The sequence below is a fragment of the Acartia tonsa genome, chromosome 1, assembly GCF_053477335.1.
Source record: "Acartia tonsa isolate MP-2025a chromosome 1, ASM5347733v1, whole genome shotgun sequence".
Taxonomy (NCBI): Eukaryota; Metazoa; Arthropoda; class Copepoda; order Calanoida; family Acartiidae; genus Acartia; species Acartia tonsa.
This window is the reverse complement of record NC_137260.1, coordinates 42,064,701-42,089,532: the sequence shown is the minus strand read 5'-3', so window position 1 is coordinate 42,089,532 and position 24,832 is coordinate 42,064,701. Positions and strand designations below refer to the sequence as shown.

General features: G+C 31.8%; 1 protein-coding gene and 1 long non-coding RNA gene across 2 annotated transcripts; both read right to left on the bottom strand.

Moving 5' to 3' along the window:
- Positions 1 to 319: 319 nt before the first annotated feature.
- LOC145319813 (uncharacterized) lies at positions 320 to 4,578 on the bottom strand. The gene is made up of 4 exons (XR_013880043.1): positions 4,319 to 4,578; positions 1,320 to 1,456; positions 856 to 1,038; positions 320 to 408 (listed from the first exon to the last, which is right to left on the bottom strand). It is a non-coding gene; the product is annotated as an uncharacterized LOC145319813 (long non-coding RNA).
- A 7,011-nt stretch (positions 4,579 to 11,589) lies between these two features.
- LOC145327585 (uncharacterized) lies at positions 11,590 to 24,372 on the bottom strand. The gene is made up of 10 exons (XM_080171127.1): positions 24,230 to 24,372; positions 23,482 to 23,546; positions 20,831 to 20,960; positions 19,075 to 19,477; positions 17,870 to 18,618; positions 17,447 to 17,613; positions 16,778 to 16,949; positions 16,299 to 16,450; positions 15,719 to 15,830; positions 11,590 to 13,413 (listed from the first exon to the last, which is right to left on the bottom strand). The coding sequence occupies exons 1-10, from the start codon at positions 24,254 to 24,256 to the stop codon at positions 12,832 to 12,834; spliced, it is 2,559 nt and encodes an 852-aa protein (XP_080027253.1). The 5' UTR covers positions 24,257 to 24,372; the 3' UTR covers positions 11,590 to 12,831.
- Between the last annotated feature and the right edge of the window lie 460 nt (positions 24,373 to 24,832).

Below are 24,832 nucleotides of genomic sequence, written 5' to 3'. Positions count from 1 at the left end.
CTTTAGATCCCTGTCCCAAACAAGTACTAATATTAGATAAATTTAGACCTAAACCCCAGGCAGGGAGGGTAAAATGGTGTAAATATCATAATGGTATCCAAAGTTTCAGAAACAAGTTTACTTATTCGTCAACTCAAAAACTTTGAGTACCTAATTTTTATTAGGTAAATCTTGATTTAATTTCAATACTTCGTCTTTTGTCCTATCCCATAAGAACCATGTTTCCCGTTGTGTCTACAGAAACGTAAATTATTTTAGTACAATCTTTTTTTAAACTTAAACAATATTTTACTTCGTCTTAAATCATTTAATAACCCATTCCTGAATAGCCTTCTTTAAGAAGTTGAGCATAGATTTTAGCAAGGCAGCCCGCTGGGGTAGGCAGGTCAAACCAGGCTTGGGTACATCCTAAATAGAGATAGGTTGTTAGAAGATTTTAGCAAGGCAGCCCGCGTGGGTAGGCAGGTCAAACCAGGCTTGGGTACGTCCTAAATAATCAGATAGATTGATATTAATAATATGTTTTGTTATATTTAACTATTTTCAATAGTATAGGGCTACGTTATAGGATTTTATTTTTATTTAAGCAAAGTTTGTGTTATACAATATAAGATTAAAATCAATATTTCTTCATATATCCTATCTCTTTTTTACATTTTCGCATATCTTTATAATATTTTATCATTTCTTATTCAACTTCTATAAATGCCAGGAAAGGAAGTTACACTGGACTGTAAGTTTTACTGGTCTTGAAGGTTTAATCAACACATCTCTCATTCGTTGGCTTGCAACTTAAAAAACTTATCGTCCATTGTCTTATCCCTTAAGATCCCTGTATAAATAAACAATGCATACCTGTTGAATAAGATGAGAAGCTAGCCTAGAGCTAGAACCTAAGCCACTAGGACCAGCAATGGGATCAACAGCATCCGCATCCTGAGCCGCCGCCAGCTCCTCCTGAGCGGCTATGGCCGCTACGTCATGAATAGTTTCTGCCTCCTCAATAACTTTGGTTAGTCGTTCCTCTTTAGTTCCAACCTACAAGATTGTTGTTTATGTACTAAAACCATCTATTTCAAAATTGAAAATATAAGGGCACAACTATTATGCCGCTTAGGGGTATTGTACCAAACATATAAATCTTTAAATTTTTGATGACATGAAGCATACCCATGAAAAGTCTAAATTAATTGTTTTATTCCTGATCATACCGTCCCCCCACTAAGATTTTTTCTCAATTACTGAAAAGTCTTATACTGAAAACCAGTTCTAATCCTCCAGATATTACGGTTTCGAAGCCATACTGGAATAAGTTATACCTGGATCTGGAAGGGTTGATGCTTCCTACAGTGGTCCACCTCTAACTCCCGCCTGTTGATGAAGGTTGTTAGTCACGCGTGGGTCTGAAAAACTTGCCATGTCCAGGTTTGTGATTAGATCTATCACTCTTACAGCCCTAAATAATATTTTTTATTCCATCGTATTATAGATAGCTTTCTGTGGATATTCAAATAAAAATCATATAATTAAAGCCAGTTTTGTTAGCACTGAGAGGCTTAAGGCTTAGGCTACCAAAACTGGTACTTGTTTTATGATTTTTATTTGGAAAATGGTCAGTATACATGTTTTATCATTATGGCTGAGAACCGTTTCTAATCGATTTTAATTTGTTTCGAAGCCACGCTGGAAAAAGAATGAAAAACAAAGGGGGGGGTGCGTAATGACATCTATTCTTAATCCGTGAGCAAAATGGTCTAAATATTGAGCTAGACCCTTCAAACTTGGTATATAAGCCTAGTCCTATAGGTATTACATCTAAATGGCAAAAAAATCCAAAATTTTTTATTTTTAGGTTAGGTTAGGTAAGAAAAACCCTGCGGAAATGGGGTTTTTAGGCTTTTTTTGGTCTATATTGATGTGGAAACTTACCTTAAATTGTGTTTTCTTAGGGTTTTAACTTAAATACACTGTATCTATTCATAAGGACATTATTTAAGATGATTCAGCAAGTTGGGGACCGACCCCAGGGGGCTAGGTGGGTGGCCCGCAAGGGTTAAGTGCATTTTTTCCAATATACATGTTGTGACACATCAAATTATAGGTTTTTTAGGTCAAGGAACTCAAATTCAGAGCTGAAATAAGCATTAGACTAATCTGAAGCTAGCCCCAGCGGGCTAGGTTGGTGGCCCGCAGGGGTTAAGTGCATTTTTTCCAATATATATCTTGTTATATATCAAATTATAGGTTTTTTAGGTCAAGGAACTCAAATTCAGAGCTAAAATAAGCATTAGACTAATCTGAAGCTAGCCCCAGCGGGCTAAGTTGGTGGCCCGCAGGGGTTAAGTGCATTTTTTCCAATATATATCTTGTTATATATCAAAATATAGGTTTTTTAGGTCAAGGAACTCAAATTCTGAGCGAAAATTAGCATTAGACTGACCTGAAGCTAACCCCCCCGGACTAGGTTGGTTTTCTGCAGGGCGTAAGACCATTTACCTAACCTAACCTAGAAACTTCCTTATATTTTTACAGGTTTTTTTCTGAATAAACTGTGTGTATTAAGGAGGACTTTATTTAAGATGATCCAGCAAGTTGGAGACCGACCCCAGGGGGCTAGGTAGGTGGCCCGCAGGGGTTAAGTGTATTTTTCCCAATATATATATCTTGTTATATATCAAAATATAGGTTTTTGAGGTCAATGAATTCAAATTCTGAGCGAAAATAAGCATTAGACTAACCTGAAGCTAACCCCCCCCCCCCCCCCGGGCTAGGTTAATTTTTTGCAAGGCTTAAGAGCATTTACCTAACCTAACCTAGAAACTTACTTATATTTTTATAGGTTTTTTTTTAATAAACTGTGTCTATTAATGAGGACTTTATTTAAAACTAGCGGCTACGCCCCTAGAGGCCTCTAGGGGCACTTGAGAAGGGGGGAGTCGAATTTGATAACCCAATTTTTATATTAAATTTTAAAAATAAAGTAAAAAAAAATTTTTGGGGGGTGCCCTTCCCCCTTCTTTTTTTATTTTAGTTAAAAAAATAAAAAAAAAATTTGGGTGAGGATTTTTATTTTTTTTTGGGAGTTGGGAGTGTCCCACCCCCCAAGAAAATAGTTATAAACCTTCCCAGGACCTATGAGAAGCTACCCTGTTAAGGAGAACCCGATCGGTTCAGCGGTTAGCGAGTTCCTTCGGAACAAACACACAGACATCCTGTTACTTTAGTATGAGGATGATATAATATAATCCGCAGGGGTTAGCCTTAGGTCAGTCTAATGCTTAAAATAGCTCTGAATTTGAGTTTCTTGACCTAAAAAATCTATAATTGTATAATTGTATGACAACACATACTTTAGAAAAAATGCACTACACCTCTGGGCTACCCACCTAGCCCGCTGGGGGCGGTCCCCAACTTGCTGGATTATCTAAAATAATGTCCTCATTAATAGACACAGTTTATTCAAGGAAAAAAAACAAAAAGAATAAGTAAGTTTCTAGATTATGTTAGGTAAAATGTACATAATCCCTGCGGAAAATCTACCTAGCCCGCGAGGGTTAGCTTCAGGTAAGTCTTATGCCAATTTTAGCTCTGAATTTTAGTTTCTTGACCTTAAAACCTATATTTTGATATATAACAAGATATATATTGGAAAAAATGCACTTAACCCCTGCGGGCCACCAACCTAGCCCCCTGGGGTCGGTCCCCAACTTGCTGAATCATCTTAAATAATGTCCTTATGAATAGACACAGTGTATTTAAGTTAAAACCCTAAGAAAACACAATTTAAGGTAAGTTTCCACATCAATATAGACCAAAAAAAGCCTAAAAACCCCATTTCCGCAGGGTTTTTCTTACCTAACCTAACCTAAAAATAAAAAAATTTGGATTTTTTTGCCATTTAGATGTAATACCTATAGGACTAGGCTTATATACCAAGTTTGAAGGGTCTAGCTCAATATTTAGACCATTTTGCTCACGGTTTAAGAATAGATGTCATTACGCACCCCCCCCTTTTTCTAAACTTTTGAATATATTTCTTATTATAAAGAATCTACTTTATTATAATACGCTTTGTTTGTCCGCTTTATACGTCTGTGATGCAATCTTTAACATGCGATCCTTTTCAAGACAGACGGCGAGAAACCAGTATATAATTTACTACGTCCGTCGGTCATGCTTTAAAAGACAAAGAAACTTATTTTTATAAATTGTGCGTATTTTTCTTTATTTCTATGATATACATTATGGATGATGTCAACCTTGTTTTTTTACCTAGCTTTCAGTGTAATACTTGTATATCAAAACATGAAAAACATACCTAGTAACAAAAGTAATGTGTTCCAATTCACTGCTGAGCCACTGTATGACCTTAAGGAGTGACTCCAACATGCCGCAGGACACCAGCGCCTCGCCGCCACTCTCATACGACGCCAGGTGGTACAGGAACAGCCCGGAATACAGCAGACCCTGAATATTTTGGTTAGGTTAAAAAGTTATCATTCCTAAGTAAAGAACAGAATAAAAATATGGAAATAAATATTATATATTTAAAGTAATAAAGAAAGATGGATAAATAAAGATCGGTCTTGTATGTATTTGATTTGTTTGGTTTTATTTTCTTCCATTCTAGTTTGTAAAGAGAGTTTAAAAATGCATATTTTAAAAATTAACAATGCTGAGCTTACAAACCGCTGGATCGATCTGTATGGTTCTCCTATTCAATTAGCTTCTCATAAGATCAGGGAATGTTTATAACTTTATATATATATATTCTCACTCCTAGGAAAAGTAACCCTAATATTGTTTTTTTTTAATTCTTATTAAAACTAAACAGTAAAGAAAGGGCACCCCAGTACATTTTACGAATGCTCTATGCAAGGTGAAATTCCGAGATCTTAAGCTTCAGACAAAAAAAAGCCTTCCTACTTTATAAAATAAGACATGTGAAAAGCCATTAAAGGGAGTGTGAACGTAAAAATTTCTCATCTGATTATCAAATCTTAACATTTACTAAGCACATTTCACTACACTGATCAACCAAAAACGTCCTATTAACAAAAATATCCAGGAATAATGCCTTGATTTTATGGTATTTTGAGAGGGAAAAAGGAAAAAACAGGGAAAATCTGAACGTTTTTGATTCTTATAATGTTTGTAGGGATATTTAACTTATCATATATAGTTGAAACAATTTACTTACTGTTAAGGATTTATTTTATGCTATAAAATTGCCAATTAGTTTTTTTATAACGTAGTAGTTAGGTAATAAAGACATATTTTAAATTCGTATTATTGACAAAAAAAATACCTCACTGTCTACAAAGGGTTGAATCTCATAGGTTATTTAAAATAATCATATCCTTTTTTATTGTGTTGGACAATAAATAACCCACTTTGGAGAATTAGTTTACACTTTTATCAGACTGTTTATAAAAAAATATTGCGTCTTTATTATTTACAAATTTGTAATTAAAGGTGGGCAAGAGATGGGCCATCTAAAGTTAATTGGATAATAATAAAAAACCTGTTTCTGGCTTTGTTATTGTATTTGGTTTTCAATAAAAAATATTGCTTATTTTATCAATTTCTAAGTAACTATACATTGGTTTAAAGCAAGGATTATGTTAAAAGTCAGCTTAACTGTTAGGGAAAATCTAGAACTATGTGAAAAAGTTTAATTTTAGCTATAATGGGAGAAAAAATCAATTTAATGGACATTTTATATAATACGGAAAATTTCTTCCTTTCCCTGTACCTTATAAAAATCGTCGGAAAAAGCCGTTTTTTAAGCAAACAAAAGCGCGTTTTGCTCTATCTGTGAGATATTATGAATGAGATAATGTTAAGATTTGATATTAAGATGAGAAAAATTTACGTTCACAGTCCCTTTAAAGACACAATACCTGTAATAATAATGTACAAACTTTTCAACCAATAATAATACCCTGGCCTTTCTAATGATAAGCCTAGGCAGAGCCATGCTGGTGATGCTAGCTCAAGCGTGGTTTACCGTTTAAATAGAACTGAACTACTGAAGCCAATAACCAATTACAGGGTTACGAAAGTTTAAATTGATGTTATTTTTTTTTAATGTTAATATTGAATGTAATATAGTTTTGTAATGACATATAAAATATATTCGATAGAATATAAAAAAATATAGTGCATTCAATATTAAAAAAAATATTTAAATATATATAGTTGTTAACCATATATATATGAATCTATTTCCGGCCGGGTTCTTAAAAGATAATGCCGCGTTTTTTTGACATTTTTTACGCTATGAATAACAAGCGCGACATTCGCGAAATCTAAAAGAGTATACAATGATTTATTTAATTATTTCGCTTTTGATGGTACAGCCTTCATAGAAAAAAAAAGATTATCTTCAATCCATTTTTGCTGCATATTAATTAATGCATCTTTTTAGAGCTGTGTTAGACATTAGAAAAATTGCTAAAAAAATAATTTAAAATTCAGTATTTTTATGTTATATACTCTGTTTGAAATTCTATCGTCAACGTTCAATCAATCAATGTCTAAAAAACGCCGAAAAAATGTGGCATTCATCTTTTAAAAACCCATCTCGGTGGTATTTCCGGTTGGCAAAGACAACATAAATATAGAAATCATGAAACATTGTTGTTCCACAATTTTGCCACATTTTTAAACATCTTGCTTAAAAAAATCTTCCAAACAAATTGTAAATTCTACAAATTTAAATATTTAGAGAAAATTGAGTAGTAATTTACTTCTTGATTCAAAATATTTGATTAAATTGAATCAAAACTAATAATTATTTTTGGCACTCTATATTCAAATAATCATAAGCTTATCAATAGTGCGCATGCGCGCACAGAGGTGCCATAAATTTCAAAACTTAAAAATATAAGTTTTGTAGCGAAATTACTCTATAATTCGAAATCTCTGTCTTTCTTTTAGAAACATTCAGGGGAATATACAAAAGCTTATATTTATATTAAAGATGAAAAATCGATAAATTCAAATGCACACGGCACATCTGCGTACACACCTGGATTTTTTTTCTTTTAATTTTAATTCGTATGAAGCTAGCTCTAATAAGTAAATATTAAATTTGATATATTTTTGACGATGCGGGAGGATGTTTTAAAAGAAATGATGAAATAATTTTCAAGGTTTTAAAAAAAAAGTTAGCTTCTTTTATGCGAAAAAATTCAATAAAAAGTAAAAATTTTTACCAAAAAGTTGGTCAAATTTTACCAAGTTTTTTTTTTGTCAAAGTCCAAAAATCTGGACTTAGCCTAAAAAAATACCTTGTCAAATTTGACCAACTTTTTGGTAAAAATTGACCAAATTGCGTTTTTTTGTCTAAGTCCGAAAATTCGGACTTAACCTGAAAAATAAAGTTGTAAAATTGACCACATTTTTGGTAAAACTTCCAAATGTGGTAAAATTAAAAAAAAAAAAAAAAATTTAAATTTAGGCTTCATTGTATAGAAATCATTATTTTAAAGTACTACAATTGATTATGAAGAGCTGTAATTAATTTAAAACACAAAAAACGGGGTTTTTTGTTTCGTCAAATTTTACAAAAAAAATGGTAAAATTTTACTAATTTCTTGGCTAAAATTTTTGCTGGTAAAATTTACCACGAAACTGGTAAATTTTACCAGCTTGACCAGCTTTACCACTTTTCCGGTAAAAAGGGTGAAATTTTGTGGTACTTCGTAGAACCTGGGTCGGGACTTAAAACTGGTTTTAATCATACAATTTTACAATTTAATGTCCGCAGAAAGTTGCGATGCAATAAAAAAAACTAATACTATGCGGAAATGATCGCTGACTGAATTATTTGTGTGGTGAGGGGGAATGTAATGGTTGACAAAGAAAACAACACAACTTGCAATTTTTTAAAGGGAATAAGTCAATTTTTAATTTCAGTTTTTATAAGTTCATTATATTAATAATGTATGTCGATAAATAAAGGGTGATATCCTATTGTATAAAGTAGTGAGGTTTTTTTTGTCTGAAGCTTAAGATCTCAATAAAGCGATTGCATTTTCTATTTTAGCTAAGTTTCATAGTGTTACTGTGATCGTTTAGGCTATTTTATTTTCAGATTCAAGAATTCAAGTGGTTTTAAGCCATATTTTCTAGGCCCTCTCTGCCCCTTGCAATATGGAGCCTCTAGATGCTAGGGGCACAGCCGCTAGTTTTTATATAAGCAATTCAATGTTAATAAGGAGAATTGCCTCGAAAATGAATATACTTAAATTTAATTGTATAGCCATCGATCAGTGTGTGATTTCGATAATATAATGCTATTCTTATTCTTATCTTATTCATATTTAAGAGAATCAGTTAAATGTTACATAAACATAACAGCTAAAATAATTACATGCATTCTGTTGGATATACATATATGTACAGGGCGTTTAAAAAGAAACTGCGGTTTCTAAATTTGGGAAACAACCATTAGGAGTACAAAAAAATAATTATATGTCAATATTCTCTATAAAAATATGCATCGAAATTGTTACAGGTGTTTTTTAATATCTCTGAAAATAACGGCGCATTTTAAAGCATAACTATTTCAAAAGATGCGTATAATGCTTTTTTCTGGTAGAATTTTGTGCCTTAAGGTTGGTTTTCAAAAATTTATTCACTTGAAAACAACATCTTAATACGGCCAATACAATTTTCTACCAATTACACTAAAAATTTCATTTAAAATTCTCTCACTGAAAACAAATATTCAGTTTTTCTTTTTGTATACTTAAGAAACATGACCTTAAAAATTGCTCATGTTCGTAAATCACCACCCCTCATTTATTCCTATAATCCTTTAATTTGATTGACAGGTTAAGATATAAACTCATAATTTATCCATAATTTGTAATTAAATGCTTTAATAAAAAAATTCAAACTTCAATATTTTTTTGTCTTTAGAGATTTTTTTGTCAAATAAAAAGGAGTTTTTTTCTTTTTACTATAACCTACGTTATTAAAGAAGATTCTTTTACTGCAAATGCATCACAATCAAGAAATGTGAAAAAATGACAAATTGCAGTTTCTTAAAAATGCTTTTGTGAGGAGCTAAAAAGCATTTCACCTTTAAAACTCATTAAGATACTTTTCTTATACCTTTTTCTAAATTAATATTGAAATTCTACGATTTTTTTATACATAATAGAAGAGTTATTTTAATTTTTCTTGCACAACATTTTTCACATAAAGCATTTTTGGAAACTATGTACCTATCATAGAGGCCGTATTTTTAGAGATAATGAAATACACCTGTTATAAATTTGATGTACTTTTTTACAGAGAATAAGGACATATAATCGTTTTTTCTGTATTCCTTCTGGTTGTGTCAGAAAAACGGAAAACGCAGTTTTTTTTCTGAAACACCGTGTATATTGCTAAAGACTTATTTCTATTTGTCAAAAATACCAATCTTTGAAAGAAACAAGTTGCAATGCACACATACATCCTTGTGGTTTCTTGAAATTATTTAAATATTCGCCCCCATATTATAATATTTCTATGAATATGATAAATTCAAGTGAGCTAGAGAGACAGCCACGCATAAAGGTATATGACAATATGAGATAAATTTTTATGTCAATTCTGTCTGCAATTAGGCGGTAATAAAAAGTAGCCATGGGTGACAAAATATCGACATGGAAATCGCATCGTTGTTTATTAATTATGCCAACTACATGACATTGAATGAGATTGGTCATACCGACAACAACAACATGCTAATGTCATAATGCCTATAGAGAAGAATAATTACATAAAATTAAATTAAATTCTGCGTTTGATAGCTGGTAAATGCTAGGATCAATAATGGGAAAAGACAGTATTGTAGATTATACTCCCCTACCTCCCTGGAGATAAGGAAAGAAAAGACAGGGTTGTAGATTATACTTCCCTACCTCCCTGGAGATAAGGAAAGAAAAGACAGGGTTGTAGATTATACTTCCCTACCTCCCTGGAGATAAGGAAAGAAAAGACAGGGTTGTAGATTATACTTCCCTACCTCCCTGGAGATAAGGAAAGAAAAGACAGGGTTGTATATTATACTTCCCTACCTTCATGGAGATAAGGAAAGAAAAGACAGGGTTGTAGATTATACTTCCCTACCTCCCTGGAGATAAGAAGAGAAAAGACAGGGTTGTAGATTATACTTCCCTACCTTCATGGAGATAAGGAAAGAAAAGACAGGGTTGTAGATTATACTTCCCTACCTTCATGGAGATAAGGAAAGAAAAGACAGGGTTGTAGATTATACTTCCCTACCTCCCTGGAGATAAGGAAAGAAAAGACAGGGTTGTAGATTATACTTCCCTACCTCCCTGGAGATAAGGAAAGAAAAGACAGGGTTGTACAGGGTCATTCAAGAGAAATGATTTTTTACAAAACTTAATTATACATAGAAAATAAAACAATTATGTAAAATGCTTTACATATTTGGAAAACCTATTATGAGACATTTATGTTTCAAATATTTAAAAATTATTATTTCAACAAATTATGCCCTAAAAACCAGTATTTCCAAAGGCCTTTTTTTCGAAGATTTATGGATTTTAAGGTTCTGCAAAAATACACACATTTTAAAATTCAAATTGCGCAGCTTGTGTTAATAGTAGAAAAATGTTACACATATCATTAGAAACGTCAAAAGCTCTAGTTTTTGAAAATATAAGTACTGTTTTAGTGCTATTTGTAGTTAAGGAGCAATTTTGAAAAATTGGAGAAAAAGGTTGAAAAGTTTTAAGTAATTGGAACATTTCACCACGTAGCTCCTAAACTAGACGTATCACAGGAATGGTTTTTATATATTAAAAAACTAGAGCTTATGACGATTCCAACGATATACATAACATTTTTCTACTATTAACACAAGCCGAGCAATTTTAATTTGAAAAAGGTGCGTATTTTTTGCACAACCTTAAAATCCATAAATCTTCGAAAAAAAGGCCTTTGGAAAAACCGGTTTTTAGGGCATAATTTGTTGAAATAATCATTTTTAAATATTTGAAACATAAATGTCTCATAATTGGTTTTCCAAATATATAAAGCATTTTACATAATTGTTTTATTTTCTATGCATAATTAAGTTTTGAAAAAAATCATTTCTCTTGAATGACCCTGTAGATTATACTTTCCTACCTCCCTGGAGATAAGGAAAGAAAAGACAGGGTTGTAGATTATACTTCCCTACCTTCATGGAGATAAGGAAAGAAAAGACAGGGTTGTAGATTATACTTCCCTACCTTCATGGAGATAAGGAAAGAAAAGACAGGGTTGTAGATTATACTTCCCTACCTCCCTGGAGATAAGGAAAGAAAAGACAGGGTTGTAGATTATACTTCCCTACCTCCCTGGAGATAAGGAAAGAAAAGACAGGGTTGTAGATTATACTTTCCTACCTCCCTGGAGATAAGGAAAGAAAAGGAAATGGAATTTGATGTGTAAGGTGAATTAATCATAAAAAAAGAAGAACAAGGGTGTGCAGCAGAGATCTAAGTGATTAGACAATAGACAATAAACTAGTTCACCTCAAATTATAATTAACAAATTAACCCTGTTAATTAACTGTAGATTAAGATTATCGGTGGAATGGTTTGGACCCTACTAGTTTGTATCAACCAATCAAGATTTTAAAAAGTGTCCAAAAGTATTGGTGGAAAGATTACACTATGCTAGTTTTTACCAATCAATCAAAATCCGATAAAAGTCATTAATGTCTTAAATCAAACGAATGATAGAACATGTTTATAGCCTTATCTTAAATCATAATACAACAAGAACAATAATATCCTTGAGTTTTGGGCAACAATAACAATATCAAATCAATAAATCACCTAGGAAAGAAATTTAAGGTTGGTATTGTTAACAACTTACTTGGTAGCATGCTTTAAAGCCTTGTAATGCCTATATGAATTAATTCAAAATTATGACAATAATAAGTTGCTATATTGATATAATTAATTCCAGGATATCATCAGAATTATTTTACCTGACATTTATGTTGACATTGTGTTAATCTAAACATTACTGATAGACTCATTATTAGAAAAAAAACCTACGAAATTTTCTAGGCTAACCAATAAACATACATAGATTTAAAGGAAAATGCAAGACTAAAGGAAACCACAACTCCTAGGCTAGGCCCTTTATTACTACAGCATCATAATAGAAACCTAGCTGAAAAAATGGTTGAAAAGGACAAGGTTGATGCTCCCTTTTCTATGAGAGAAAGGGGAAAATAAGATCTTGGAAATATTTTTAGCAACATTTAGATGTAAATTCTATACCATAATTCAAGAAAATAAAATAAAATCTTATAAAATAATAAAAATTATTTACAAATAAATCAAAAGATAACTTAAAACATTGTTTGAGATGGCAAAAAATCTCTTTCATTTTGCATATTTTTTTTTATTTTTTGCATATTTTTCTGAAAATTTGTATCACTTGCTTTATTTACTTTATGGACGGATTTATAAGGCTTTATAATTTCAGATAGGTAATATTTGGCCAAAATTATGACTAAACCAAAGCATTTGATTTTAAAATATTACTAGACTTTATGTTATTTAGCAAGTACAAAGTTATTTGCTCTTTTTAAGTTGCTGGATAAAGTGTCTCAATAAATCAGCGTTTAGGCGTCATAAAAATGAGGGATTATCTGCATCTCTTTTTAAGGTTTTTTTCCCACTTCTCCTCTCATCTCCCTAATTTTTATGACGTCACGTGGCTGATTTTTGAGACACTTTGTCCAGCTAGCTTTTTAATTAAAAACATATTTTTAATTTGTATTAAAATTCTAAAGAAAAGTTATTGCGCTAAATCTTCAAGGTACATATGAAAGGAATTCCTCCTTATTCTTCCTTTACTTTTATCTGAGGACTCTCTATTGCTTCTTCCTAACAATATTTCTTCTGGTTCACTTTGGACCTCTTTTAAACCTTTTTTGGCGGATTTTATGTCACTGTAAAATCCTTGGGTATCATTGGCATTGTCATCTTCACTTTTATCATCAATTTCGTCCATGTCAAAAGAGATATCATTCATGGCATCTTTGGAAGTAAATTTTGTAGTTTTTAGGCCATCCAGCTTGATAACTTGATGGTTATCATGGTTAATCTCGACAACAACCGGATTGTCCAAGTCATCAATGGTATCGATGTCATGGATCAGAATGTCAGCTTCCTGGTTGATGTCATCTATATAATTGTTGTTGCTGTGGTCATGGTTGTTGGCAGAACTGTGGTCATGGTTGGTGTCAGGGTTGTTGACAGGGTTGTTGACAGGGTTGTTGTCATGGTTGTTGTCAGAGTTGTGGTCAAGGTTGTTGATAAAATTGTTGTTGTGAATCTCCTGACTGTCTGTACTGCTGTTGCCAGAGTCAATGCCAATCTGAAATTTAAATTATCTTTATTGTGATTCGCGGTAAGGCTAACTTTGCACTGTATATCCCCAATGATGATAGCTAAAATAATCCCTACTGCAATTTAGTTTGGATAACGCTAGTTTAAACCAACCAATCAAGATTTTATTAAAGTGTTCAAATGTTTTTTAAAGACAATAAATGTGATAACATTTTATTAATCGTTAGGTACCAGTATAATTCAGTCCAATGTCCAACCCCTCCTTAGATTTATTCAAAAATTTATATAAAAACACTTGAAAGAAAATTCACCAAATCGTCAAATGCAGACTTTTGATTAAAAAATAATTAACTAGTGTTATATTTCATACGAGATTTACAATCTGATTAATTGTAGTTTATGTCTTATAATTAACATTTTATACATATTTATATATGTATATTTGAATATGATTTATTTGGATTTTCTAATTCGACTCCAAGGGAGCTATTGAAGGCAGTTCCATTTAATTTAATTTTTAATATTGGATCTTTTTAGAATGGACTTTACCAATGATTTAGTAGATGCATAATAATTTCTGTCTATAATCAAAAGTTACAATTCTATGTGACAAAAGAAAACTTTTGTTTATCTTTCCCCTTTTATTTTTGCAAAATAATCAGGTCGTTTGCAAAACAATGTTTTGCAATTTCTCACAAAGCTTCACTGTACAACACAATCCTCCTTCATTTGAAAATCATTAAAAATGGAAATAGGGGAAGGGGGGGGGGAATGCCAGTAATGTTTAAAAAATGAATTAATGACCATAAGAGTTTTGTACGGTGTACCCCAAAGATATAACTAGGACTCTGTTCTATCGACAATACATCATTTTCTTTTTGCTTTTCTCCTGCAGAACCCCTAATCTAAAAGGGCTAACCCAACCTAACAAAGTCTTAACCCCTAATATAAATAATTATTGTGTTGGGAGAGATATGTCCACTCTGCTGGATGGTAAGAAGGATGATGCACAAAGTTCTATGCATATTTAGAGTTACTTGACTCACTGACCAATATTTCAAGGGTTTTTGCAAGAGAAGTAGTACCAAAGCAAGAGTATATGTCTTCGGTTATACCATTTTACAATATGGATTTTTACACGGCTTTAATAGTCCACAAAGAAATTGACTAAGCAACTTTGGATAAAAAACTTGTAAATTTAGTTTTAGCCAATCAAGGATATGTATGTATGTGTGTGAGCGATATGTTTCTAATTTAAAAGTATCTTCTCTGCATAGATCCTGAAAAGTTTTATGATTATTTTGGGGGGAGGGTACCACTTCCAAGAAAAATAGCCTCCAGAAAAAAATATATAAAAGTGACTTACTGGACTTCCCTTCATACAAGGTGACCAAAACATTTTTTTTTAAACTAGAATTGAAAGTGGGGGTAGACTTCACCCTCCCCCCCCCATACCCACCTAAAGTGCTCCTAGGTGTCTCTAGAGGCATAGCCGCTAGTATAAAGACATAACAGCTCGAATTTCTTTTAACAGGTGTCTACAACTTTTGAATAATTTTTAAGTTTCTTTTCCTTAATCAAATGTAATAAAATTTGTGGTTGTCCATCAAAGGTAAAGGATAATTAAGATAAATAATTAAAACTTTACAGTTTGATACTAATACCTTATATTCAAAAGACATTTGCTTCAAATGAAAAGTTCAATTTTACCCATTTCCGAAATCTTTAGCTTTAGAGAAAAAAAACTATATTTCTTTATATCATAGCATAATTTGATTACACATTGTCTTATAAGAAACATTCAAGGCCAAACAAAAGAATTCAGGTCAATGAAATGGAATAATGTTAAAGTTCTATTATTGAAAGTAGAATAATACAGTATCATATTTCAATACAGATAGAGACAACAATTGTAATGTCAATCCACAATCCTTTCCTTCCTCAAAATCAATCAACTAATAATAGTCCATCTTCCTAACCTTGTTTCCTATTATGTAAAGGCGAAGTATAAGTTTTAAGGTTTTTACTCCTCCTATTTACCCTAGATGCTAAACACGCAGCCAATAGTAAAAGCAATACAGTGTCAAATTTCATTGGATATATTATTTTATTCGGTAGGTACACGTGCATTTTTCCTAGGACTTGGCAGCCACTAAAAAGCTGCCAATGAAAATGCTTTAAGAATTTTGCTAAATGGAGGGGATGCTATGTTTAGTATTTTCTGAGTAATTAAAATATTCTTAATGATATGACACCAGGGACAAAAAAATGTTATACATCCCAAATGATGACTAATCATGAAATTTCTATAATAGTACCCAAAGTCATTATACCTGTGTTATTGGGGAAACAGTTCTGATATCTTGATCACCATTTCCATTATTTTCAGTTAATCTATCCTCAACAGAGGACCATTTGGGTTCCACCAAACTTTCTACAGATTTTCTAAAAATTAACAATTCAAATTATTTTTCTGAAAACTGTTTTTAATCTTTATTTTAATAGCTGCGGAAAGTTGTCTATAATACATTGCGATAAATAACTATTCATAACTATAGCATGAAATTTAAAGGAAATCTAAAAAATATTTTGTTTGAGGAGAAAAGAGTAGGTAACATGAAGCGTATTATTAAAATATTTTTTTATTAATTTGTATTGATGATAAACAGTATTCTTTTAAAATTCCTATTGTTTTGCATTTCTAGTTTCCCAATAAAATACATTAATAACGCTGCAAAAGTAAACTATTTAATAACAGTCTTATTAGACATAATATTCATTTTTTTATTGGAAAAAAAATAATTAAATCACACCCTTCCCTACAAAACTTCACTTTTTGTTAAGATTCAGGGTCTAGCAACTATAACTAGAAAAATTTGTGCAATGGAGCGAAGCTTCTCTAAAACTGTATACCTGGAAGAAATAGTGACACTATTGCACATAACAATACTGTCTGTATCAATGCTCCACTGTTTTGTAGCACCAGCTTTGTCAGCATCTAGGACCCACTGTTTTGTATCCCCTCCCAAGCCACCAGTTTCAAGGCCCCATTCTCCGGTTATTCTATTGAAAAAAATACTTAACTTTAAAAAGCACTTTTTTACTGATGAATGAATATATGGATTAGGTAATGGATAAAACATTAATCATCTTCTTCATAATCATGATTAGGCTTTTGAGAGCTATATGAAAGACAGATGCTTTTCCCTAAAATGCCCAGCGAGTACAGAAACATCTCCCCTTTATTTTTTTTATATTGAAAATAAGGGAGGGGGGGATTTATTCTTTATGTCTACCATCTAAGCAAAACTTGCTTGTAAAACGTGATGTCAAAAAGAAAACTAAGTTACTATTAGAGAGGTAATTTTAAAAATATTAAAGTATTTTTTCCTTGCAACAAAAGGTTTGTTCGCGAGCATGGCATTGTTCCCACTGCTGCTCCGTAACCTCCCTTCTTTGCTGGTGCTCCTTATCCTTCCCTCCTCTGAATCTGATTGGTCCTCCTCGTTGTTGGAGTCAGAACTTGTGGGGTTGTTGATTGGTTCAGTTACCCTAGTAGTATTCCTTTCAATTTACAATTTCAGATTATTAAAAAAAACGATGATCTAAAAAAAATCTATATTATGTGTAAAAATGAAATAAAAAAATACTTTGTTTTCAGTTATTTTTCTTTAAAAATTCTGAAGCTGATATAAAGTGTCTAGCGAGCAAAGAACTTCCTTCCATTATTTTTAAATGAATAGAAATAAGGGGCTTTATTGTATACCTATTACCCAACCCTGCAGGGCCAATACCAGCGGTACCTTTACACCTCTGGGCTATACAACCCAATACAACCTAACCTATAATAACACGAAAAACTATAACCTCCTCTCCGAACATGAAAAAATCCATTTAAGGGGGAATGGGGTTTTATGTTTCCTAGTAGAGAGAAAAAAGACAATTAGTAATTACGAAACATTTGCGTGGATGACAGTCAGAATTAATTATCTGATACATCCTTTATTATTCTATAATTATAACCAAAATACATATATCCTAAAAACTTAAAATCAAAGAACTTATTCCTTGGGCTAGTAAGATGTGAAACTTCACTGACGAGACTAATATCATCTCCCTCAACTATCTCATCCAGTGATTCTATTTTATCAACTATCTTTTCTGGTGACTTATCAATTTTTGGAGTAGTTGGTTTTTCCAAGATTTCTGTTTGTTGATTTTCTTCTACCTAAGAGTAACAAATTATTCTAAAAAAGAAGTATTTTTATTTAAAGTTAATCAATTTCGATTGCAACTTTTCTTTCTGTGAAAAAACTAGCTCATAATATTTATTTATTTGTTAGTATTATTGTATTCCTAAATGGTTTAATTCAACTGGTTTACTGATATATATGTACATAGAAATTACTTTTTAAGGTATAGATAGACTGATTGTTATTCAGTATTCTACTTCTTTTTTTCAAAGTCATGAAAATGCAAAATACCTTTTCATCATTAGCACTCTCATTACAAGGATCATCCAAGGCAGCGTTATAATTTTCAACGGCTTCATCATTATCATTGTCAGAACAGGAGCTTGGCTTAACCATCACAATATGCGTGGATAAGCTTGTCTGGGACTCCCTCCCTGAACTAGGGGCGCTACCACCCAGGTAAACACTTTTTTGGGACAGTTTTTCATCATTTTCGTTGTCTTCAGGTGTGTTTTCATTTTCTATACCATTTGTGATATACGTTTCATCAACATTTTGAATAAGTTCATTATCCTCATTTTGATGATGACTAATAATGACATTTTCAGATTCATTCCCAATGGCAATATAACTGTTACCATTTTGTAATTTATGATTGTTTTCACGATCATCATTTTCTTTAACATTGTGTACATTGGAAGGTACTTTATCATCAAAATGATCATTTGCAGGATTAGTTTCATTAGTTGTGTCAGGTTTAGCAGATGTAACATCATCTAGCTCATCTAAAACATCATCTAGAAAACTTGGAGGTAGGATTCTGTTGGGTGGCGGGCTGCCAATTGCTGGCAGGACAGAGCTGGTTATGCTTGGCAGGCCTGGACTGGCGCCCACTAATAAGTTGTTGAATACCTGTCCAGAATCCAGGTTGGTCTTCATACTCACACGTTCTAAGTTATCTGGCACTTTAAGTTTGTTTGGGTCAAGCTGGAGTTCTTGGACGGGTTGGCTGCTTGCAGGTATCTCTAGACTACTGGCACCTAAAATTATCGAAGAGAGTTAAATACCATCAATATATCCCAAATAAAGTAAAAAAACTTGTAAATTCAACTACATTAAATATAAAAAATTTAACAATTCTTTCACATTTTTAGATTGTTTTTATATATGATCTTAAAAGAATAATATTTAATTATTAATTTAACTGAAAACACTTCTGCAGGTAATGTCAATAAAACACCAGGAGCATTAATGATCAAATATTTTAAAATCCATTGATGATAATATATAAAAAGAAAAACAATGATTTAAAACAAAAAAAACCTTCTGTAGATTAAAATAATTGTTTACAAAATTTGGATATTGGGAGTTTAAAGACCTACCAATCAAGATTAAATAAAAGAACCTAAAGTTTTTGTATGAACAAACAAGAAAAGTACCAGTATAATTTACAGTCCATTGTTCCCTACCTTCGAATTTAACATTGTTTTTCTTACCTGGAAGAGTTCCAGCAATGTTGCTTCTCATAAAGTTATAGCTGGACGGATCCATGTATCCCATGTGTCGTGCCAGTGATCCTGGTATCCAAAACCGTTCATCATCCGACGTCGAATTGCGCCCGTCGTTTTCGTCACTGCTTTCTGACGACGGCGACGTTGATTCACAGTCAAAAGATGTGTTTCGCCGGGCTTTTTGGCGGCCACGCCTACCGGCGCCTCCGCCTGGGTAACTTGATATCCTCCGTCCATTTTTGTCGCCATTTTGAAGATGGGTTGTGTGGCCGTTATGGCTGAAACTTAGCTTAGGGCTGATCCCGTCTGGATGTGCTTGGTGTTCTTGGTGGTAATGGTTTTCTTTATACTTGTATCCATTCAGTGGCAGGTCTAGCGTAGAACAGGTCTAAAAAAAAGGACCTTTATAGCTTACAAAGATAATAGTTTCTTTTAAATTTAATTTTTGTTGTTTATAACAAATGAAGCATATTTTGAAAATCTTCTATACTTATTTCATTCATTTGTGATAGTAGCGAAGCAATTCTATAACTAGAGTTGGTCCTGTAGGTTTGTCTGTCCATTAGATAAAAAGGATTTGTAATTTTTGTTTATAAATTCCCATTATAGTGAGGCATATGAAAAATTTGTACTTTAATAAAGAAATACTCTCAGCTGGCTATGATAACGATACCCCATCCACCGCCTTTACCTCCCCCCCCCCTCCATCCTACTGGTTGAAATGAACTGACCAATAAATGAGGTCCATACTAGTTACCTAAATTGACGACAAATTTGTCTTTGTCATTATATCCCGTTATTATATATCCATTATAATTATTTGCTTATTATGTTCATTTTTTTCTTTCTCAAAATGTTTAATTTCCAACTTGTTTATTTCATTGAATTTGTATTTTTTTGGTGAAAGAGTTTTGATAAATTGAAAATAAGTTCTTTAGCATTTCAGGGGAATATGAAATTAAAAGATTTCATTTTAAAAGTCTGTTATATAAGAGAAATATAAAGGTTAAAATATTAATTGTTATTTTGTAAGATATTTATAATTATAAAAATAAATGGAAACTAAATAGAAAAAAACACTTATAAATTAACTTATACTTGCAGAATACATTTTATTTTAAATGCAATACTTTTAGGAGAACAATCTAAATCTTTAAACAAGGCACTGCTTTTTATATTATACTTTAACTTTGTTATCCTTGATTATTATGAATTTCAGTTTGTTGAACTTTAGCTAATTGAAAGTTTTATTTTTTTCTTCTTCTTAACAGTTGAAGAAATGTCAATGGTTGCATTTTAGTGTGTTAGGTTGCGTGATTATTAAACAAAGCAAGATTTCATTTCAAATTCCGTAAGTTTATAATTGTTTTTAAGTTAATATTTCAACTACACTAAGCCGTAATCCTTTTTTTACCCAAGGGTCTGACTTTATCATTGTATTTTTCTATCAGAAAGATTATCGATGTAAGGTTATCTTAAGAGGTAATACAGTGAGTGATAGATTATTGTATACCTCAGAACATGATAAATTTGAAGATTAAAATTAATGGTTCAATAGTTTGAACACAGCTAATTTACATCAATCATCAGAATTTAATAAAAGAAATAGAATTTTTAAGTCTACTCATAAAACTTTGGGTACCAGTATAATTTTCAGTCCAAAGTCCCGTTCCTCCTTGATGAATTTAACTACAGATTTAAGTTTATACAAAAAGACTAATATATCCAGAATTAAATATACCTCTTCAAATCCATGATTAACATTGAACACTTGGTTGGCAGTTTCATTGTTGTGGTTTAATCCATTCTTGTTATGGTGATATGATTTCCTTGTACTTTCATGGGACCCGGTCACTTCGTCCTGTGTTGACCTACAATTTTAGAATAATTAATAATAATGGATTTATTATTACATGGATGTTGCACAAGATTTTCATGTCTTCTGATAAAGTGATGCTCGCTGCTGCTAAAATAACGATACCCCCCATCCATCCGTTCTCCTTCTACTGAATGAACGAATTGATTAATATTAGCAAGCTAAAATGACGACTTTTTTACCCTGTCAATTTATCCACTTATATCCTTTATGCATTTGACCTCCAATTTTATAAAAATCAAAAATATATATATATATTTTTAGAGGACCTCAGAAATTGGTCATGTTGAAATACAGAGACCAGACAAAAATCTAAAAGTTAAAAAAGTAAAAGATTATGCTTCCCTCAAAATAAGAAAAAAAATATTGGTTTGGACACTTCTAGTTTGTGACAACCAATCAAGATAAATAAAGTACCCAAAAGTTACTAATAAGATGAGAAATTTGTTTTACAAGTTTATCCCCTTCAAATTCAGAAAATTTTCTTATCTATTGATTTTTAGAGTCTCGTTTCTGTACTTGAACATGACCCAATTTCAGAGGTCCTGTGGTATAAACTATTATTGTATATGAATCATTTTTAATCAATAATTAATGAATATTTTAATATTTATATCAATTTTGATATAACTTGTCAGAACTAGACTTTGTTCTTTGAGCCTGTTTAATATGCCGGATACAATCATTTACATGATTCATTACATTCGTGAAAGCACAGTAGCAGTTGTAAAACACTTACAGATTATGAATGGGAGTTGTTAATCATTATATAAAAGTAACATGATGTCTGTCTGTATCTTTACATTTAATATTCTTATAGTTTCTTGGAAGGTTCATAGATATGGGGGGGGGGGGGTACGCCCCTGAAAAAAAACTCACTAAAACAATTTTCTTTTTAAAACTAAAATAGAAATTGTGGGGCTGACTTACCCCCCACCCAGTGTGTGTACTAAATAGTCTCTAATGTAATAATGAAAGGACAATAGGGGTCAAAAAAGAATTTAGTTGTTAAAATCCAACAATGACAATTGTGTACCTAAACAAGATACTGACAGACGAAATTTGAATTATGAAAAAACCAGGAGTGAAAAAGAAACGTAGTCTATTTTAAACACACTGACTAACAATGAAAATAAATTAGACACAAAAAAACATCAATCAAAGAATAATTGCCAAACTAAATATAGATTAGTTTCAAAATGTACTATTGATAGATATAAAGTACAAAATAATAAATCAAAGAACAAAAGAACAAAAAAAACTTTCACAGACAACTTTTTTTTCACCAATGAATTCCCCTCCTTATTCTAAATTTTCTGTAAATCACATATCGCTATCCCCTGTAGGTGGCTCTTTCCCTACATAGTAATAGAGGGCTCTTTTTACTTACCCAAATCTAAAATGAGCATTATACATTATACAATTTATTGGAAAAACAGCTTTGAAATTTAAAGTTTCGCCATGAAAAGATTAGGAATTATAGAGTAGCTTCATAAAATATGCAATTTTGTAATAATGATTATATGTAGTAGATTATATGATAACAATGTTTGATAATTAGATAAATATTAAATTACAAAGAAAAATAAGTTTTATTTACAGCTGTAATGAAGTAGTTTATTTTTTGTAGCGAAACTACTCTATAAGTGCTATTTAAGATATACAGCTGAATTTTATTTTTTTTTAAGGGTTTCGTTATTTTTAATGCATTTTTGTTTTTTAATGTCTACAGCTCTATAATTTACTTTGTCCTTTTGACTATCATTTTTTATATGCTTCGCTACTTATGGATGCTGTCATCTTTGTATATATTGCTAAGACATAGAAGATAGCAAGAACGATAACGTTATTTCTCTTATAACACCCGAGTAAATCACAGTTTCTCTTGTGAAGGATAGTTGTACAAACAGAATGTATAGAGCTGTTTCGCTGCAAAAGAATAAAAAAACTTAGTAAGTATCTTCAACAAATAAAGAACACTTGTTATCAGTGCAACTACTAAATAATTAGTACGTTTGTTAAAAGCGAAGCTTTCCTTTAATTAGGGTCTGGTTGTCTGTGCGTCTGTAATTTTGACATAATTTATCTATTTTAAACTTTGCTGATGGTTATTGCACAGTTAGGTACGATTTAGAAAACGTAGCAATTCTATAATCATCACCAGAAAGTCCGTACGTTTAATAGAACATGATGATTCCTTAACTTTTTGACAATATTTTATCTTATAATAATTATCCTGTTGATCTGATTTTTGGAATAATGATTCCCGGGGCAATGAGGTACAATGTTATTAGCGAAGCATCTCTATAGTTAAAACTCGAAAAGGGAAGTGTTTCCTAAAACAGTCTCATGTATTTTTACAAATTTTCATACTATTTAGTTTAGACTTAAAGATACATGTGTGAAATTGTATATCCTGTTCTAATACTTTACAAGTGTTAATGTTCGTTTATCCTACCATCTGATTTTAGAGCTTCGCTTTTATGTATGTTATGAAACTTGTTTAAGCTAACTACCTGTGGGCACTAGGATTCCGTTCTGGAGCCACGCGGTAGGACCGTAAACTACCCCTTCGGTTCCTCTACACAGATAGATAGATAGATATACTTAACATACTCTTAATATGCATTATTTATGCATAATCATATTTGCACATACTTTTGCACACAAAAATAATGAAATATTAAGATTACAATCTGTATTTTAAGTCGTAGTTTTTCATGCGTTCTAAACATTTTTTCTTCATATTACAATTATTTTTAGTATAAGCTGATAAAAATAGCATATGTGTATGGTCAAAAATATCAATAATTGGCCGGTTTGTTTTACACTGTGTTATCATTGGACCAATTTTACTGATTATTGATCTAGATCTACTATATTTTTTGCGAATACACCCCTGGATGCCCCTAATGGCACTTGAGATGGTGAGGGGGGGGGGAGTAAAATTTTACTCATTTTTCATTTAGTATCAAAAAAGAAAAGGGTAAAAAAATTATGGGCGAATTTTTTAATTGGGGGGTGGGAGAGATCCTGTTAGTTTTACCAGCGGATGCGCTCATAGCATCCAGGAGTTCTGTATTCGAAGGAGTAAGAAAAGTAGGAAAATAGCCTAAAACCAAACTTAGATATTAAAGTAAGGTACCCTTTAACCACCCAAGGAATTCTAAGAAGCTTCCATATAAAGAAGAACTATACCGGTTCAGTGGTTAGAGAGATCTTTTAGTACAGACAGACAAACACAGATCCTGTTACTAGACTAACCTTAAGAACAGAGCAACAGCTTCCCATTCAAAGATAAACTCAACACAAACAAATTATTAAAAATAATTTCACACATTAACTACACATGTAGATTCACACTGCACTAATAACTATTACAGCAGGTTCTTCTTCTTGTTATATTCTGATAAAAACAGCGCGTTAAATAATTGTCCCGAATAATAAAACTTTGAAAAAAAAATCAAGTTTCTATAATCTTAAAACTTAAGGATAATTTAAGTTTGGTTTCAGCCTCTAGACGGGATAATACAAAAACCGATAAATTTATGTACATCCCAAATGATGATACACAAAATTCCCTGATATGTAGATTTCAATTATTGGTAGAAACGTTTTTACACGTAATTAAATGAATCAACCAATCAAAATTTATTCAAAGTCCCCAAAGTTGTAAAGCCAACAAAGTTTATAATAGTTATTTCTCGCATCGTATTATAAACGGCTTTCCGCGGATATAGAATGTACAATTATAAGATTAAAACTAGTTTTTTTAGACCCGAGGTTCCGAAGGCACCGGCTAAAAAAACTGGTTTTATTTTATGATTGTAGATTTTTATATTCGTAGAAAGCTGGATATAATACGAT